The 20,706-nt window shown below is 42.1% G+C and overlaps 1 protein-coding gene across 1 annotated transcript in view; it reads right to left on the minus strand.

The window, feature by feature from the left end:
- Positions 1-670: 670 nt before the first annotated feature.
- Positions 671-20,706, minus strand: part of LOC121870677 — a 34,469-nt gene continuing 14,433 nt past the window's right edge. Inside the window, exons 2-8 of the mRNA XM_042372608.1 lie at positions 4,714-4,807; positions 4,189-4,323; positions 3,603-3,965; positions 3,102-3,327; positions 2,588-2,770; positions 1,643-1,847; positions 671-1,073 (exon numbers count right to left, since the gene is read on the minus strand). Coding sequence (XP_042228542.1) covers positions 987-1,073; positions 1,643-1,847; positions 2,588-2,770; positions 3,102-3,327; positions 3,603-3,965; positions 4,189-4,323; positions 4,714-4,807 — 1,293 coding nt within the window. The 3' untranslated portion in view covers positions 671-986. The remainder of the gene's footprint in view (positions 1,074-1,642; positions 1,848-2,587; positions 2,771-3,101; positions 3,328-3,602; positions 3,966-4,188; positions 4,324-4,713; positions 4,808-20,706) is intronic.

The following is a 20,706-nucleotide window of genomic DNA, read 5'->3' on the forward strand; positions in this document are numbered from 1 at the left end:
TTTATACTATATGACAAGTGTTACATTAATAGTTTATGATGGGAACACTGCTGAGAAACAGTACAGTACAGTACTGGGCTGGACACTCACCTCCGCATCACCATTATTTATACAACCATAATTCTTTGTCTTTTTTTTTCACTAATAGGTATTTTTAGATTCCTTCTTGAGACAACTTTTACTTCAGAGGTGCTGTTGGTATCCATTATTTTACCTGGGGAAGTATTATATGAAGTCACTCGCAAAGTAACAAACATTACAGTATAATGTGTCAGTTCATACAGTGTGTACTAAGTTTAAGCAATATTAATTGTGCTTTATGGTGAAGTGTGCCCATTACCTGTATAAGATGTGTTGAGAAATCAGTGCAAAATACTGTACTGTACTATAATGTCAGCTGTTTGTTGGTGGCTCACCCTGGCTCATACATCCCACTGATCATTATATTCCTAATTCCTTCACTTTATTATTTATATAAAACATAAACATTAACAGTAAAGTGCTTCAGGTGCTTGTGCTCTACTTTTTTCATATTGTCTGAAAATTAATCTCACGTCAAAATTCTGGTGACCACCAGCCAGTTAAGATATACAATTTAACTGATTCTTTGTAAAGTATATAAATGTATGTATATATGTGAGGACATTGTCTCAAGAAAGAAGGGACAATATGAAGGTGGGCAGGAATATATTTACACAAAACAATTTATGTAAAGATATAGTCGTTAAATCTCTGAGGCGATACAGTACTGTACTGTACGTGGTCTGTGGTGATGTAGGTGCTGTTGCTAACAAGGTCTTACTCATAACAGTGTCCCTAGATCACAGGCAGGTCAGGACAATCAACATAAGGGGGAAAAAATGCCGTATGGTCCTCTATACTGTACATTAGAGACAAACTAACAATGTATTGAGGACCATCCTGGCATCTGGTTAGCTGTGTTGTAAAAAGGTGTGTGGGTATGAGGTGACAGCAAGAGGCAAGGTTCACCGGAGAGGATTCTGGATGCGTTCCCTGTTCTCCGCCAGCCACGCCAAGATCCTCTTCTCTGTCTCTCGCCGCTCCTCGTCAGGCTGCACAAAGAGGAAACAAAAAATTATTATGCCAATCTTTTCTGAAATACTAAATGTCTTCTGATATACTGCACTGTAAAAGGGACTATCTACACCCTTGCTAATATGACTCACAGTCAACCTACAGATAATTCTAAACAAAGCAACCTGAGTGGTCCTTTATATATACAAAAATAATTATAAATATAGATTAATGGTCCAAGGATCACAAACGTAGTCTATATTTTTTGTATTGATATAAATTTATAGGAGTATTTTAACCAGTTTGATTTACACAATATATATATATTTATAACTATTACATTATATAAACCATTACTCTATAGATTTATCCCGAGTGTATATATTACCATCATAATGACATTTACAATCAAGAATATTGTTAGTACTGTACTGTATATACTTTTATAATATATTGCCATATTGGTTACATATTTTATGACTACATTTTCATAATTTTTTACTTGTCGGTGAATAATTAGTCAAGTTCCTCTAAATAAATTTTTACTGAATATTAATTTCTAAATAATTTAGTTAACTGGAGGTAATTGGCTGGATTATTTAGTGACCTTAGGTACGATGAAGACGCCTTCGGTGTAGTCGGCCACAACGTTCTTCTGGTCTTCATTGAGGGGCGTCCTGCTCAGTGTGGGATGGAAGCCGGTGGCATCTGCATAGTAAGCGTTCTTGTGGGCGTAACCGTCTGATCCCAGGTTGCCAAATTCTCCCACCTTAGTATTGTTCATGTAGCAGTGTTCCCAGTGGTAGTTGATCCTGCGAAACAACACACTTGACATAAACACAAGAAATTTGTATGTGTGGAACTGAGGCTATTTCATGATCAGGTCAAATGATTGAAAAATGTGATGGAGGTTCTGCTTCCATGGGTGAGATTTTGTATAATTTTAATGTTGTTATCTTGTCTGACATAAATAACAAATATAAATTACAAAACTAGTAAAAGGGGTGAGAGCAAGGTTATGGCTGTGTGATGTTAGTTTGGTAAATAGTGATGTACTGTATAAGATGTAAATGGGAGAAAATTCCGGTGTTATTTGTGTACGACTGAAAAGAAAAATTAAAAATATTAGTGAAGGAATGAGGAAGTGTGTATGAGGAGAAAATTAAGAGGAATTATGGACAAAGGTAAAGTAAATTATTTAGGAAGCAAGGAATGAATAAAGTTTGAATGACGATACAATGTAGGAAATTCTGTAATACAAATAGCTGGGAGTGATTGAGTTAGTTAATGGAAGAATGAATGGTGAATACCGTGAAATGGATAACAGTACGATAAGGAAAGAGTGTAATAGGTACACTGAGGAACTTACAGAGATAAAGAGAAGTTGTATTATTGACTAACTGGATCATTTTTACAGTAACCATTTATGTGTGGAATGAGGTTAAAAGCATCTTGGAAGTACCCGAACTGTGCTGGCTAATGAGACTAAAAATAGAGTAAGGTTAAGAAAAAATTACATGTAGAAGAAGGATCAACAGTAGCAGTAATTAACCTGGTGTTGTAGTAGAAGTAGTAGGGACAGCCGCCTCGAGGGGTGGGAATATCATCATCCAGATCCTTGCCCAGCTTAGGGTTGTCTATGGGCCCTTCTTCAGTAGTGGTTGAAGGAGGGACGGGGGTGGTGGTGGGGATCCTCACACGCCGCATCTTGGGGAAAAATCCTCGCTCGTTGGCTCTGCATCACAAAGAATGCTTTTAGTTAGGATGTACAAGTTTATTTTCACTTGAGCAATATTTATCTTTCTCTTTTACAAAGTTTCTCAGTCATTAATATGTCACTTATTTTATATATGTATACATGATAGTGGCAGGCCAAGGACCCCAAGTCTTGAAGGTATTCTTTATTTATTGACGCATAAAATCAAATGAATTGTACTGGCAGTCGTAGAACTCGGATTTAAGAGCCACACTGTCAAACGAAGATATAAGTCGGGGTATTTGGGAAGGTTATTGGAAAATGCATTATGTGTGTGTGTGTAAATAGAAGACACAGGTGGTTAACTAACTCGTAGGTCACGATGCGTCGCCATCCATCGGGGGCGTCCCAGTAATACTCTCCTTTCTTGGAGCCATCGGGGAGGCCTGTCTCAGTGTGCCCGTGAGTTGGGGTTGTGAAGCCAAAGGAGTAGAGGGGTTCAGGTTTCTTCTCTGGCTTGGCAGTGGTGGTGGTGACTGTGGGCCGCTGGGTGGTCTGGTTGGGGGAACTGAGCTGCCTTCCCTGGGAGTTATCGACTGGAGCGTGTGGAGTAGTTGAGGTAGGGAGGAGTGTGTTAGATGGGCAGGAAAAACACAGTTAAACAACCTGATTTACACTTCATCTGTGAATAACGTAAACTAATCCAACCCAACCGCTTTTAACAACTCTTTATCACTTTTAATCCCTACTACATATCTTATTTCATTCTCCCTCTCTCTGCCTTCGTGTCTAACTCTTATGGCTATTATTCTCCTTTTATGTTCTTTTAGTCCCTCCTGCATCCCTCTGTGCTTCTGTCGACATCACTTACCTACGATGGTGTTGTCTACGACCAGTGGCACCTCGGGCACCAAGAGCGGGTCACGGGGTCTCGGGCTGGTGACTGGGATGAAGCTTATGAAAGGTGTCGTAAGTGGTCGTCTGGTAGTCGGCGGTCGTCTAGTTGTGAATGGTCGTCTGGTTGTCGTGATTGGTCGTCTGGTAGTCGTGATTGGTCGTCTGGTAGTCGTGATTGCTCGTCTGGTAGTCGTGATTGGTCGTCTGGTAGTCGTGATTGGTCGTCTGGTAGTCTTGATTGGTCGTCTGGTAGTCGTGATTGGTCGTCTGGTAGTCGTGATTGGTCGTCTGGTAGTCGTGATTGGTCGTCTGGTTGTAATAATTGGTCGACGAGTTACTGTGGGACGAGAAGAAAATATTAGCTACTTATTTTAATGTTACTTTTCCCATTGTCTCATTCCTATTTATATCAGGGCTTAAAGGAGACATAAAGATGGCTTCAAGTTCTTAACACACCACAACAGTATTCAAACCAAGTCTTTATACAATAATACTGATCTTTAACCTAAATGAACTCTGATCAACTCCTTACCACGTTACCAGGTACAACTGTTAATTACCTGCATAAACACAGTCTCTCTTAGAGGAACCGAGGACCCGGTAGCCGCCGACTTGATCAGCCTCGTAGCTGACAATGTGCATGCAACCATCTGGGGTACGGAACCCATACTCTCCCCTCGTCATACCATCAGCACCTGCCAACATAACCCACCGTCATACAGTACACCCCAAGCTATTTAGGTCTATGCACACACCTATCCAGTACATTACTTTCAATACTGTTACAAGGGTCAGTATGGCCTAGTGCATTCTTAAATGATGTAACTGATGCTTTTATATACGTTTTCACATACAGCAGCAATAATAAAAAATTTTATGGGTAGTAAAAGTTGTATATATATTAAGATTATGTATAGTAACTTAATATTTGTAGCTATTGAAGAAATACGTAAGAAATAGGCTTATATATGCAGAATTTACTATGAGCAAACTGAAATAACGTCAAACGAATCAATATTGAAGTGTTAAGGGGTATATTTGCATAATATTAACCCAATGTTAACATAACCAGCAGCAATACTCACCCTTCTCTTCCTGGCGGAAGTGTGAGCCAGCGTTGAAGCCGAAGTCATAGTTGTCCTTTTTCTGAGACGAAGCCAAGGCCAGCCCCAGAAGCGTCTGTTGACAATACAACACACTAGTTAGAGACGTAACCAATATTTTCATTCAGTAAAATTGTCATACAAGTCCACATTAGCTTAGTACATAGACAGTGCAGATAAACAACGTACTCTTTAAACAAAGTGCTACATGTTGCCTTACGTCTCTTATATCCACTAACATTAACTCTGAAATAACAGACATATGTTCGAAACATCATTCGAAAACATGAATCCGAAACATTTATGGATAAAATAATGTATCGGTTTACTGCTTCGGAAGACTTGGAGGGCGAACTCGGCGTCAGCGTCCCGGCGAGCAGACTTCAGTTGTTGACACATCACGAAGGAGAGAGGCGGAGTTTTATGTTTTGTGTGTGTGTGTGTGTTTCTCGTTCCAGCGGTGTCTACGTATCTTTGGACGTGTGGCTGTTAACTTCAGGAGCCTATCTACAATCTACATCAGGTAACAAATGAGATCTTCAGTCCATAAAACTCAGTCTGTGTTGTGTCAACTGTAAACTACTTTATCATGGTGAACGTAAACACGAAGACGTTATAGCTGGTCTTGGCCTGCAGTGATTATGCAAGCCAACGGATTGTAATATATAAAGTTATACAATACTGCCTGTTAAGTCTTTATTATTATTTGGACGTTGGTGCCACCAGCTGGTTCCTTCCTTTGAGTGTTCTCGAGCACCGCCATGTTGACGTGTTTAAGGTAGCCAGTTAAGACCAAGTGGTACAGTTACTGCTCCCTTCATGTCCTAACACTGAGGACCTGTGATTTCGTTGATGGTTTGTCAGCTATCATGGTATTTGTCTTCAGTTTATTCGCAGATGGCAGGTAAACTATCGTGGGAGACCCGGAGTATTGCTTAAACATAACAGGTCGGTACATTACATCAGTTTTATATACGGTAAATAGTGAAACAGTTACAAATAAGACTCGGCACAGGTTATTCAGTGATAGAAAGTTGTTGAGGCAGATATACTCTCAATTGAACTGGTTGTGTTGAGGGTTTCATGTGAATATATATATATCCAGGTGGTGCAACTGCTGACCATTTGACCCCAAGATCGCAATACTGTTAACCCATCTCTAAACTGGTCTCCTGTTGTCATATATTGTACATAATGTAAGTGTGTGATAACAAGAGAACCAGTTTTCTGCCAACCCGGGCCATTTGTAATACAAGTTGACGTTTGTGAGCATTAAATGATCTTTTGTTATATTTTTTATTGAGTGGCAACTGGTTGAGGCTGTCTGCACTAAATTGAGTGATCATTTTTATTAGTATTAGAGAAGTCAGTTTTTTTTTACCCCGTAGAATGACTCCATCCAACATTTTCGACCCAAAACGCAGATTATTTGAGCTTTGATTTTACGAGTGGTTTCAGGTCTTCTCAACTAAATCGCAGACACTTCTTAATATGTGCGGTTAATATTCGTTTAGTGGCTGCGGCAAGATTTTCGTATGATGCCGGGCATATGACGTATTATGTCTGCCGGCTAACAAATGCCAACACTTCTTGCTAATATAACAAGGGATGCCTTCTGTGTTTCCCTACTCTTACAATGTCTCACTTCAAAAAGCTGGTTTTCCGGCATCTTCGTGGTGTAGATTAATTTAGTCTTTTCTCTTCTATTTTTAATCTTTTAACTCTTACCCCCCCCAAAAAAAAAAACGAACGGTGACTTATAGTCTCTCCAGATGAGAACCTATAATTGGTTTATATTATTAGTATTTTGTATATATATAATAATACTAATACCAATTTGACGGAAAGTAATAAAACGGATTTTATTATAAATAATTCTGGTAAACAAATATTTTTGTTCAAGAAATCTCGCAGTGGCAGTGAAGTTTTTAGTGGGTAATGCGAGATAATTTCTTTCACGACAAACAATGGCAAATGTGTCTCCCTGTCGCGCTACAAGCAGACAAAATACCGAGTTTTTAATGAATGGACGTTCCTTAAATACCAGTTACAATCAACCAGTCATTATTTGCGATAAGGCGCAGCTTACAACCCACCAATTCAGTAATTTTGTTGATGATAGAGGATTTGTCAGGTAAACACTCTTGAAGTGGACGCGGGAATAATGATGGACAGGTGAAGGGACCAAGGCGAGCTGGGTGTGGTAATAATACCTGGTGAGCCACACGCACTCTAGCAACACTAGTTCTCCTGTGAGACTCTATGTAGCAGGGGCAGGATTCTTAAAGGTTCACCAACTAGTAATGCCAGAGCTGAGCAACCCCAACTTAACGCAACCACACGCAGATAGGAGGAGGCTAATAAGGCATCAGAAGTCCATAAAAATCATGTAGTTAAATGCTTCCTCTCTCTCTCTCTCTCAGTTACGGGAAAATTTTAATCTTGGAAAACCCGGGTCCATATCTTAGAATGACTGTACGTCGTTGTTTTTCACTGACCGAAGGAAATATATGGTACAAGGTCCATGCAATATCACGCCGACACACGTGGTTGCAAGAATAGCGGTAGGAGGTACTGTGCTGATCATGTTCGTGAGTGACTAACAGGAAAGTAAAAGTGATGTCACTCAGGGTTATTTCATAATGATGTCCTCACCATTCTAGGTGCAAGATCACCAATAGTAACTAGTTCATGTCCCTCTCAGCAGATGCACACTTTAACATCGGTCTGCTATTTGTCTACGTGCACTACTACGCATATTGGATGTGTAATGTATAAGCAGGATGAACTTATCATCACGGGCACCATGAACGACCAGGCCACAGACTTGAGGTGGGAGGGGAGGCTACAAGGCGTGGGGCCGCCCGTCACCGAATGCCCACCTCACGTTGCTTGCTCACACTCTTTCCTATTGGTAAGTCACCACCGAGGAAATAAATTGACTAACGATCATGACTTAGATTGCGGTTAAGCCTCTCATACTCAGTATACAGGATTCATAAAAAAAAGTTTATGCCGTGTGTTGGTCGGTCAATAGCTGGTGACTTGAATTTTTACACCCCCTCCCCTGGCTCTCGTCTCACCTTGCTAGGCTAAAGTGCAGTCCGTTACCTAACTTCTTCGTACTATAGTCGGCATTTTATCAAGCTCAGTAAGTATGGTTTGAGGAGGTTTATAAAGTTGGAGGAACGTATAGTCCTTGGTCACTTTTACGATTAGCTTCGCGACTTAACCTCAGCCTCCACTCCCCCGAATAATGCTTTTGGGCTTGGCTTCCTATATACGTGAGCTAGGTACCAATATCCTCCAGGTGAATGTACGTGATTACCTCACCTATTTGTGAACTGCAGGAGTGTCAGCGTATATGGCGGGAGCGGCTGCACACAAACACAGCTGGGTTATTAGCATTCATGGTGGTATAGTGGTGTGAGAGACCCGTGATCTATGAAAACACCGATATACTGCAGTGTTTTGATTATTTGTGTACTACTGTTAATATGTGATGTAAAATGTATTGTGTGGTCAGGCTTGAGAAAAAACATGGTTAGAAAGATTTGTAGACCAAGTGAATGACATTTTTCGGGGTGCGTGTTTGTTTTGTACTGTATAAGAATATGTTAAACGTTACGGCGAGCCTTTTTTGGGTGGAGGATTTGCAGCACTGGCACATATCTGTTGAGGACTGGAGGGTAGAATCAGTGACTGTAGCCATCTTGCTGAAACACCCGTCCTGAAAACTTCCACCTCTAGCCAAGTCAATCATCAATACTAACCCCGGAATGTGGTGGTTCGTGTCGTGAAGGTAATCTTTACTGCTCCCTAACCTTAAAATAACCTCGCTATGGAAAGTCATTCGAAAGAACACTAAAAAATCAAAGTTGTTAGATCGTAAATAGTGGAACCTTGATTTTCACCATCCCCAGCAACCTTCACATCATTCCTGGCCTTTAACCATGTTGAGGTAGCATTATTATTAAGTCGGCGTTGTCAGTCTGTTTATTTATAATCTTTATTAGCCACTAAAGCTAAAAGTTTCCGAATCTTTATTCCTGCTGTAAACTCCGTAGGGGCGGGTGAGTGGGTGGGAGTTTGGCTAGCCTGACTTTTTTTTTTGTCAATTACTGTACCTCTAACACTTAATTCTTTCTCCGTTTACCGTCTTCATAATTTGACATTAAACGACTACATGAGATTGAATTTGTTTAACATCTTTTAAAAATATAATTTGTAAAGGCTCTTGACCTGTTGATAAAGTACTAGGCTTTACATTATTTTTTTTGCTTACTATCTTACCACTACGCTTCATAACCGACGTAATGTTAATCTAGCGCATTTTTAATTACCCAGACAGACATTCATATGCAAGATTAAAAGCCTCAACACAACAGAGCATTGAGTTGAGTGCACCACAGTTTATAAAAACACCCCAGCTGTCTGCGTCCCTAAATAGCGAGAGGTGAGGAAAGTACAAGAGTCACAGGACTTTAGTGAGAGTTCTGAAGGGGGAGGAGTCAAGGCCGCGAGAGTCGATGAAAGGGAAATGAGTTAGCGTTCCCCGTGAATGATTATGATTTAGTTTAATATTAACAAGGAGAAATGTAGCCTTCGAGTTTGTGGGGTGTTGGTGTTGTTGGGGAAGGCGGGGGAGACAGACCCATCAATCGTTGTAGTGATAAAAAAAGTTTATTATGCATTGCCACAAACGATTCGTGTGTGTGTGTGTGTGTGTGTAAAGAGATGAATCAACCAATGTAATTTCCTTCTGACAAGTTAACCACGAGAGTTTATTTTCATTAAGTGGATATTAATATTATCTTAGGTACTGTGTAGTGGACGAGAGACAAACCCTCGTCCTTCTTATGGGTTGAGTCCTGTTGCATTAGGATTGATTTTCTTTCTCATTTTCTTATTTATTTTAATATTTTAACCATTATAGCGCCAACAGTTTTTTTGCTCATAACCTGTCAATTCTTTTTCTTTACAACCAATAACGATAATAAACTTACCTTGAGACGAGATCCGCACTGTCGCGGCTGATTTAAGATATGTAAATTTCTGATCATGTTCTCCCGGGTGGAAATCCATGAATTACGACGCGCGGGAGAACTTATTACACACACACGAATGTTCAGGCAGAGTCATCGTGTTTTATTACTCATATTTCTGTTTATTTCTCTTGTCGTGTTTGTCACCCCCCCCCCTCCACCCACCCAACCTCTTCAGCTTTCCCTCTCTGCGTGTGAACCTTGACCACTCCAGCAGCAGGTCTGGTACACGCCAGGTTTCATCACGGGGGTCATGAGGGAGGCTGACCCAGGGATCGTGACGTTACTTGTCCTGCCTGTTGAGGGAGGGAGGGAGGTGACGGGTCCTGGCAACACACACGGCCGGATGGTGGTCTCGTTACTGGTGATGCCAAGGTGGTGTTGGTGTTTTAATGCACTACTGCTCTTCAACAACCCAGGTCTTCAAGCGTATATACTAGATTGTTAATTAAACTAGATGGATGTGAACTTGAAGTGTGGTGGTGGCTGGCCTGACACTCACAGACCAGACGGTGGTGGGGTGGGAGGATCATCACCTGCTGCTGCTGGACCTCTGCCAGCGTCAGTGGCTGTGCGTCACTGGGAGGTTCCTGCCGTGTGTGTCGTCTCCTGAAGGGCGACCTCTGGTCACGTCACAGGGAGAGGGGAGATGTCTATGTTGACACCTGTATTTTGTAACTAAAGGAAGGTGTATCAAGATCTCGCATCATTTGACTGCTCTTATCTTGATGAATAAAACCTTTCCTAAATAATTACAGACGAGATATCAGGATGGTGTTGACATAATGGCATGTAATTGTCTTAACCTCACTCCCATGTTAAACCACCCTTAAGCCATCTCGTAACCACCACTTAATGTATCTTATAGTTCCTACTCTACATAATCGTCGACATCTGAATCCTTTATGGCCGACACGAGAGGCACTGTATTTTTAATCTACCGTATTATACTGTATTCCCTAAGGGTGAATTAATACCATGTGATCGATACAGAGATTTATATGTAACTATGAAATGTTATGTCGAAAATGATCCTCAGTGCAGATGAAAAATATTACACACACAGGATTCTGACCCCCGGCCTGTACAGAGTTAGATGAAATAGTGTTTTATCCAACTAGTGTGCACCAAACCTAACCTAACCTCAACAAGTCCCACTTTCAGAGGAGGTAGTGGTGTGTGGTGATGGTGTAGCGGTGGGGGTGTGGTGTAACGGTGATAGTAGTGACTGTGGTGTGGTGCAGAGGTGATCACAAGGCATCAATACTGTGGGTGAAGCGTTAGACAGGAACAGGTCTTAGCGCTGGACACCTGCAGCCACACCGTCGTCGCCCCCTTCGTGTTAATGTCTTGTATATCACTGACAGTAAGATTAATCCAAGAGAAGAATTTATATATAAGTGTGTGCGCGCGCGAGTATATAAGTATGTGTGTAAGTGTGATTCAGTGGTTGTACAGTGTATAAGTGTGTAGTGTGAGTAAGGTGTGTATTAAGTGTGTCGTGAGTGTGTGTGTAAGTGTTTAAGTGACTTGGTGACATGACTCTTAAACACTAGACTAACCTAACCTAACCACTCTTTTAAGTTAACACATTGATTTAGTAATTTACACAAAGGAGAGTTAACGTGGTTGGCACTGTACTGGACTGCCATATTCACCTCATCTGTAAAGTCAGGTCCCCCCATTATCGAACCAGCGACCTTTAGAACGGAAGATGAGCATTGTATCCACCCGACCACAGTATATTTGTTAACTCTCGGTATTAGAAGCCAGACACCAACCCATGCCTACTGACTTCTACAGTTAGTGACGTCAGTGAATGGTGACGTCATAAGAAGTGACGTCAGGTAGTTGGTGACGTCAGTCGAGGGTGGGTAGAGTCACCAGGTGTATTACGTTACCATTGTGGAGGGGGAATAGGGATGGAGGGGGCGAGGATAGAGTAAAGGAGATGAGGATAGGTGAAGTAAGGTGTGAGGGTAGAAGGTGAGGTGTGAGGACAGGACAGGTGAGAGGGGAGGGGAGGGGAGGGTCACCTATTCGAAACACCCACCTGGCGGCCTAAGTAACGGAGGACGATGAATAATAATGAGGGGACAGGTGGATGGGGGTCAAAGGTCACCTGGGGTATGACTTAAGTGATTTATAACCTTGAGGACCAGGTGGGATGGAGGTGGGGTTGGAGGGTGAGGTGGGTGGTAGGTGGTGGGGGGCGTGGCTGTTGGGCAAGATTAAGTTAAGCAGAATATAACTCAAAGAGAATTGATGTCAAGGCTGAGGTATATTTTGATGAGTGACGTCTGTTGGTTGATTAAATATTCATAATGGTGAAGTCACTTTTTCATCTTTTTTTCATTTTGTTTATTTATTTATTTATATTGTGTAATTAACATATAAGGATAGTGGTGGTGATGGTTAGGTGGGTGGGTGATGAAATAATGACCCTTGTGTATGGTGTTCACTCCAGGCAAACACCAGGTCATTATAAGAGCATACAGTAAAGGGACCATAACCAGGAGGGGGTGTTACAATGTTCAGAATATATTGGGGGGGAGGTCGTTATACCCTTCCTACCCCCAAGCAACGATATAGTACAGTACTTGACTAGTCTCTGGCGGAGGAAAACAAGCTGGCTGGTAGTGTCCGCGTCAACCTGTACTTAAAGTTGCAGGCTTGTCATCCATCCTCTCTACTAAGCTGTGGCTCTATAACCTGCCTGGCTACAAGCTCAAGTGTCGTCAGCACCACTGTTGATGACACCGCTAATGTATCCGTGTGTACGTGGCGAGTGGCGCAGATGGCGGTGAACTTTGATGCTTTAAAACAGGAGACAAAAAAAATCTTCAATTTTCACTTCTTTAAAATTTGTTAAGTATGCAAGATGTTTTTTTGTGTCTTGCTTATCCCAGGAGAGGAACTTGGGAATGTCTGTCCATCCGGAGTTGTGAGGAAGGTGAACATTAACAGATAGGATTGAATATTAATGACATATCACACAACACGTCTTGAGTAAAAAGGTTGAAAATCGGTAGAGACTTTCAGTTTTGTGGCTTATCTCAATTGTCTATTTTGTCATCTGTGTGTGTGGTGTGTAGAGCTATGTGGTGTGGTGGACGACTCTCTTGCACCACACACAACACACGTAGTCATTCCAGAGGTGGTTCTGGTGGTGGGGTTGAGTGGCTCATAAAGATAACAATTACACCACTGTTGCTCAAACTACCATACCAGCCTTCTTCAGGGGGGCCAGAGGACATTACAGGGGTCGTGGGTGAGATACACTGATACTGCCGAGAGCTGGTGGCGGTTGGCTGGCTGGTGCCGGGTAGACGGTGAGGGACAACATCCGGACAACAACTGTGATCTTAAAGTCTCGCTGATAATGAGATTCGGCGAGACATTCCCCTGCCTTCCTACCCCTTAGTAAAACTACAACAAGCTCATAAAGTCTTTACTGTTAGCGTCCTCACTGAATATATATCAGCCTAGCGATTGGGAGAAAGGGAAAAGGGTGGGGGAGGCGGGAGAGCTTCGCTTTTTTGTAGAGAAAGGAGGAATGGAAGAAAAATAGGGGCGGAGGAAGGAAGTATTAGTTCGGAAATTGAAGAAATTTAGGAAGAGGTAGGAGGAGGAGGAGGACTGACCGCCTTGCTGTGGGTTAGCCAAGCTAATAGTGTGTTAGGGTTGTGTCATGGGTTAGTTATTTTCTGTCTCTACAGGCACTAGACAGCTTAACCTATCCCAAATATGGGTGTTTTGAGAGCCTTATTTCATATTCCGCCGACCCTACTGGCGGATGCTAGTCTAGGGAGGTTGACTATTGTCTAGCCGTATAGATCGGGGGTGGTAATGGACCTTTCGAGATTTGGTAACTTTTTGGGAACCATGTATGGTTGTTATCGTTGTCTGGTGGGAGTCTCTGAAGGAGTTCTTGCTCTGATCGTTCTTTTCTTTTGTGGTGGTGTAGCGCAAAGGGGTGGAGGAGGCAGGGTGGAGGCAGGGTGGGGAGGGGGAGGGTGGAGAGCATCAGTAGTGGTGGAGCGAGCGTAAGGAGACCAATCGCTCAGTACCCCAGGATGTGAATGATCTCTTTTGATGATAGAATGGTGAAGAGAAGGGAGGAAGAGGAGGAGAAGAACAACATGGCACCTAAAAGGGAAGAGAAGGAGGTAGGGAAGGAGGAGAAAGAGGAAGAAGAGAGTGAGGGTGAAACGCGAAGCCGTAACTCCTAAGCAGACCTAAGGCTTGCGGCGTTGAGTCGTATGTGTGAAAAGGTTTCGTGAATTCCAGGGACTTAGAGGAACGTGAGGGTGTTAGGCGAAGAGAGAGAGGTGGATTAGTGTAAAATATAAGCTCTACCACCACACCCAGGCCCCAGTTAATAAAAATATTGATTCATTTAATAATTACAAATAAACTTCGAGAAACATAGCAAGAATACGTAGAAGAGGTAATGAAGACTGATGAAGAATGTTTTAAGAATGCTATAGGTCCTCGTGTTTCAGTGTAGGTGATAGTAGAGTTAACTGAATGGGTGGGTGTAGCGTTACTGACTGGCTGCAGGGACCGTGACTGGGCAGTTTACTTTTCGTCTCCCGGTGGCGGCGTCTCGTCTGTGTACTAGACTTGGAGCACCTCGTCCTAATCCCCCACAATAAATATATTTTGGTTAATGCACCGATGGCCTCAATAATGTATGAGATTCTGTAGACTGTAGAGATTAAGTTATAACTCAAAGTTTAATAAAAAAAGTTGTACACACACACACACACACACACACTTTCCCTCAGAGACAACTATACTGAAAGGTGTTATCTAGGATGGAGGTCCCCTGGGTAGTACTAATGGGTCATCAGGATGGTGTAGGTTCTGGAGTTGGGTGCCCCACGGGGTGATAAAATACCCGGGATAAACAACATACCAAGCCTTGCCAGAGGGGTCGGGGGGGTGCCAGCCGCATGCAACCTTGGAAGTGCCACTTTCTATTGCTGTGTTTGCTCACCGCTGATGTGTGGGGCTTGTTGGTGTCATCATTGTAGCGGCGGCCGACGAGTAGTAGCCCGGACGTGTCGGCCCACCCACCCACCCGCCCGCCTCACCATCCTCCTCATGTTACATCTCTCAACTTCCCTACACCGTCACTCATGTTACCAAGCACTCTCACTTTTCCATAATTCCTTGACCCGAGAGAGAGAGAGAGAGATTAGATAGCTAAGTTAATGACAGATGTTTCTCTTACCACTTGCTTGACGTCTGATGCCAAACCATTTAATAAACGGTCGTAATGTAAGTCAACAAACCTCGTAATCTTTCGGAAAACAAATCCCAAATATGACAAACAGGAATATATATAAAACGGTATTGACATAAATCAGTGAGCCATGAGATATTGCATAAGACGTTGAGTGTCCCAGTTATGATAGCGATGGTGTAGAAGAGAGCGGAAGCGGAGGTAAATGCTCTCCCTAGCTTAGTATTGGTCTCCGCTAGCGAGGATGTGTCCCGTTACTCACCACACACACATTATTTTTTTTTTACACTCCATTGATTTCTTTGCTATTGAATATAATCATAAATTGTGAAGAAAAAAGGGAAATGTGAATTATTGTACAAGGGTAGTCATAGCCTGATGAGTTTATTCGTTTGTGAATCGGCAAAAACCTGTATTAATCTGTTCTTATTTAATTTAGTATTTGATCATTTACTTGTGGTGTTGTCTCTCCGTTCCATGTGTCTTGTTGCTTGTAAGTGTGTTAGCTGTGCTCTGAGGAACCAGGCATCGTTGTAGCTGACTGATAACTTGTAAATATTCTTAAACCGTATACAATAACCTTATAACGTTTTTTTGGTTTATTAAACGCAAAAATGATACGTTAAAATTCGAAAATTGTAAAATCAAACATCGCCTCACTTGTTCCTAGAGATGCTGATATACCGTACAGTAAGAATGGCAGGAACAGCAAAGTTTTATGACGTGAGTTATCCATTTCTATCTGATTTGAAAGTAAAAGTAATATATGACGCTTTATAATACTGGTTATTTTGATACAACAATAGTTTATACACCTCAGCAGGAGTCGGGTGAGAGGCGGCGCGCAAACTTCCATCTTCCTAACATTTACTTCACAAAGAATAATTCTGTTGATGGCATAATGGAACACATAATGGCCTGTTAAACGACTAAATCATCAACAAACACAGGAGGCGATAGACGATGAAGTAAATATATATATGCCAGGTAATTAGGTTAGAGCGGGTGACGCACACACACACGCACACACACAGACAGACAGACAGACAGACACACAGACAGACAGACAGACACACACAGACATACATACATCAACAGGAAAGATCCACCACGTCCCAATCATTTAGTTTACCATACTGTATGATAATAGGCTATCAGGACACCACCTCTCTGTGGCGGCCTTCCTCACATTGCCTTTCTACTAGTTAACATTGTTGCTTCATGCATAAGTATATTCACCATTTCTTCTCTTGATCCTTTTTCATTTTTTCACCCTTAGATTATGTTCCACTGTACGAGCCTAACCTAACCCCCTCTGGTGGCTGTCAAAATGTAAAAAACAAAACGCTAGAGTACTGGACTATAGGCTGGAGAGAGTACTATGGTCTTCAGATAACTGTAGTCTTTAATTACAGTCAGTGTGAACGTCTGTAACATCACCCATTACAGTGAAACAACTTAAATAAGTGTGAGAAAACGGAAAATATTGTGTTTTAAGAATAGGAAAGGTTATTTTTTATCTACTCTCCACATTCGATATTTTCAGTGACATGTCTGCAGTCTCTTCCTTAAAAGGGACGATATGCCTGCAAGTTTTTTATTTATTTATTTATCTCGTATTGTTTTATTCTTTTCTGGTGGCTGCTGTTGTTCTTGGCTGCTGTGAGTAAGATGGTAATCCTCAACCATTTGATTTGTTCGGTGTTGGCTGAATTTTATGGTAAAATTTTAAATAAAAGAAAACAAATATTGTTCAGTCATATAAATTGTAATTGTGTTGCTGGTGTTGTGGGTTATGTCTGTATGTATGTATTTTCAGTTTAACGCTAAAGAATAGAGTAATATTTGGAAGAGGTGAGAAATATTTTGATGCACATATTTCTAATTACTCTATATCAAACTTCACATTGAAGACGTTTTATTACGACCTGGATTATTGTAAACATCATCTGACCAATAACAACTCTCAAGGGAATCTACAACCTATTTCCTTGTTTCAGACGCAAGACAATACCTCAACCTCGAAGTAATGCAGGGGGGGTTCTGCACAAGGTAAGGCTCACAACTTTCACATAGGCTTGACACATGAGTAATGGCACGCTATTAACAGGTGAAGATATGCTACCAGTATCTCAGTACCCCGTCACAGTTTGGTAATAGAAGTGGGCCAGGGTTTGGTTTGTCCGAGCAGGTGCGTGACCAGGCTAGGGACCACACACACACACACACCACTAAGCTATGCTGCCGAGATAAATACATCCTTGCCTTACCAGCTATTTTTAGATGCTACGATCATATCACTACTCATTTACATATTTTCAACATCCCGTTTCTCTTAGTTTTAACTTATATTAACCCCCTTATCGTGTAACTCAGTCGTAACTCATTTTAATAAAGGCTCACTGTTGAATCACATTATGTAAATTTATCTAAAGACTTTTTTCTCATCATGAATTAAAAAAAAAAAGTTAATGTGGGAATTGAATGTTGTTGGATATTGTTTGTTTGTTGTTAATGGGGATAGTTAGAGGTTTTGTGTACACAGATGCACCAGCCTGGTCAAACTCGCCTGTGTTCTGTGTAGGAATTATGGTAACATCCGAGGCAGTTGTCAGGCGTTACGTACAACAGCTGTTATTTTTATTTATTTATTTGTTTTAATTTATTTATTCCTTGTTTTTATTTGTTTATTATATTTTTTTTATTCCGTACAGAGAAAAAGACATAGACACTCAACAATAAATCTTATGGGGAAATTTCCAGCATTGTGCTTTGGAGGGGATATCTTATAATTTATTTACTTGATAATACTTTGACGCGTGTTAAGAGTGAGGCATTGAGGAGGTGCTGTCAGGGGAATACACGATGAGAGAAGAGAATGTATATGTATGAGTGTCAATAATGTATGACAATGAAGAAGTAACAAGCAGGGCAGAGGCGAAAGGAATGCCTAACTGGACTACATACATACATACATACATACAGACATAGGCGTGTACGCGTTCCATATCCTTGGAACATTATCGATGGAGGTAATAGAATGATATATGAACACCAGATGGCTCACAGCGGCTGTAATAAATGGAGTTAAGATAATATTGTTCTTCTTACTGTCTGCTACGTGTATGCGGATGATCTAGACTGTTAAAGACAGTAAATAATAATGTGTGTGTGTGTGTGTGTGTGTGTGTGTGTGTGTGTGTGTGTGTGTGTGTGGAATTATTTTTGTAGGGTATAAAGTGCACACTGGTCTTTCGTGTGTGATTTGAACTCCGTGTAGGTAGTTATTCAGACCAACACACGCACGGACACACACACACACACACACACACACACACACACACACACACAGAATTTGTTTTAGTATATTTAAATCCCTTTAGAATTATTTAACAAAGATAATGTAAAAATAAACTTTAAAGTTCGCCATAAGACGGGACCCTGAAGCAACAGCAGCGGCGGTAGATATTATCACTGTAAAATAGATAAACTAGGCAGCATCGCTAATTAAAATCCCAGGTGAGTTAATTAGCGTGAGGCGCGGGACAGGAAAGGCTGGTGAGGCGAGGTGTTACCTGTGCCGCCACGTAAACAATGGTGGTGAGGAGTGACGATGGGTGGGAGATTCTGTGTGGCTTTTAACTCTTTCTTGTGCTTTTAACTACGAGGAATTTTATTTTTAGTCTCTCTCTGTCTCTCTCCCTCTCTCTGTCTCTGTCTCTCTCTCTCTCTCTAGTAAATGTTTGGGAGGAGAGGAGATGTGGTCCACCCTCCTCTCAGCTGAAACCCGTCCTGATGGCACCTGGTCCGTTACCTGCTTGATCCTGCACTGTCTTCACCCCACCCCCCCTCTATATTCCTCCTCCTCCTTACCTGAAGATTAGACACCCGAGCTTATTTCACCTAATGATTTAAACACCCTAACGCTACCTGGTGGAGTTTGGTTTGGTTTGGTTAGGTTAGGTTATTTTGGATTAGTTTGGTTAGATTAAGTTTGGCAAGATTAAGTTTGGTTAGATTAGGTTAGGTAGGGTGATTTTAGCTTAGCTTAGGTTAGGCTAGGCTAGGTTAGGTTAGGTTAGGTTTGGTTTGGTTTGGTTAGTTTAGGATAAGTAGGATTAGTTTAAGCTAAATTGGGTTAGATTCCTTAATCATCATGCGAGATAAGCTAGGGTGCCCAATCTTCAGGTGATCTCCCCCCCTTCCATATACAGGTACACGTTTATACCACCACCATTTTTATCGGTATATGGGACGGCCAGCGGTGGAGCTATAAAGAGTTATATACGGACACTACACACGCCCCCTGTAGACACGATGGACCGAGCTGGTTAATGAAGCACCGACGGGGAGTAAACTGAAGCACCGAACTAGTTAATGAAGCACCGACATGAGAGTAAGCTGAAACACTGAACTAGTTAATGAAGCACCGACAGGAGAGTAAACTGAAGCACTGAAGCAGATAACGAGACACTGAACCAAGTCATAAAAAGATCTCATTTACTAGTCTACGGTCGTTCAGTAAGCGAGACTAGAATACTGAATGTTGTTAATAGATGATCTCTCTCTCTCTCTCTCTCTCTCTCTCTCTCTCTCTCTCTCTCTCTCTCTCTCTCTCGTGTGTTTGAGGGAGGAAGCACAATATAGAAAGGAGTGGGGGATGTGGGAGAGGGTGAGAGAATGAAAGTGAGTGGTTTGGCTTATCACAGGTACGACACACACACACACACACACACACACATACACAGGTGTTTTAACTCCGTATAAATAAACATACGCGAAAAACACCTGAGGCCGGCGGTGTGTGTGTGTGATGTTTACCAACACTTGACAGGTAACAGGTGTGTGAAGAGTTAATTGGTTACCTGTCACCTGGGTTAAGAGTTAATTAAGATACGGGAAAGTTATATTATATTTTGTTTCCTTCATCAGTGTTGGGTTTTATGGTGTGACGTCAGTAGGTAGGACACAAGCCACGCCCACCTCCTCCTCCTTCACCAGTACTTCATCTCCACAAGACACGCCCACCCTTAACTGTCACACCTAACGACAGTAATGAGGGTAAGATGATCACACGGCACCATCACAAGTAGATAATTGCGTCACTCTTGCCTCTGATAGTTAAACACCTGAGTGACATAACCTCCTGTGTGTGTGTGTCGTGTGAGGGAACTCGTTGGGTTCTGTAATCACCAACACCATTCTCTATATCTGCATCCATCTTCACCAACATAACCCACACCACCAACACAACCCACACCATCACCAACACCACACCCCCCACTACACACCCCACACCCTGTCAACACCCCCACCCACACACCCCACACCCTGTCAACAAACCCCACCCACACACCCCACACCCTGTCAACAAACCCCACATAATCTATTCTCTTATCGGCCAGACAAACAATCGTGACTGTCTTAACACACACAAACACAAAGTTGACCTTGGGTGACCTTGCATGAGGTGATCTGGTGTTGGGTCACGCGGGCGGGTTGGAAGCTGGCAACAGTGGAAGGTGAGCGGCCTCTGGTGGCGGGGTGGACGAGATTCCTCCCAAGTGTGGCAACAATGGTACTAGTTGGCTGGTCTGGCTGCCTGGCTGGTCTGGTCTGGCTGGTCTGGTCTGGTCTGGCTGGTCTGGTCTGGTCTGGTCTGGTCTGGTCTTAGTAAAC

This window comes from Homarus americanus, unplaced genomic scaffold (assembly GCF_018991925.1).
Source record: "Homarus americanus isolate GMGI-L3 unplaced genomic scaffold, GMGI_Hamer_2.0 scaffold56333, whole genome shotgun sequence".
Classification (NCBI taxonomy): Eukaryota; Metazoa; Arthropoda; class Malacostraca; order Decapoda; family Nephropidae; genus Homarus; species Homarus americanus.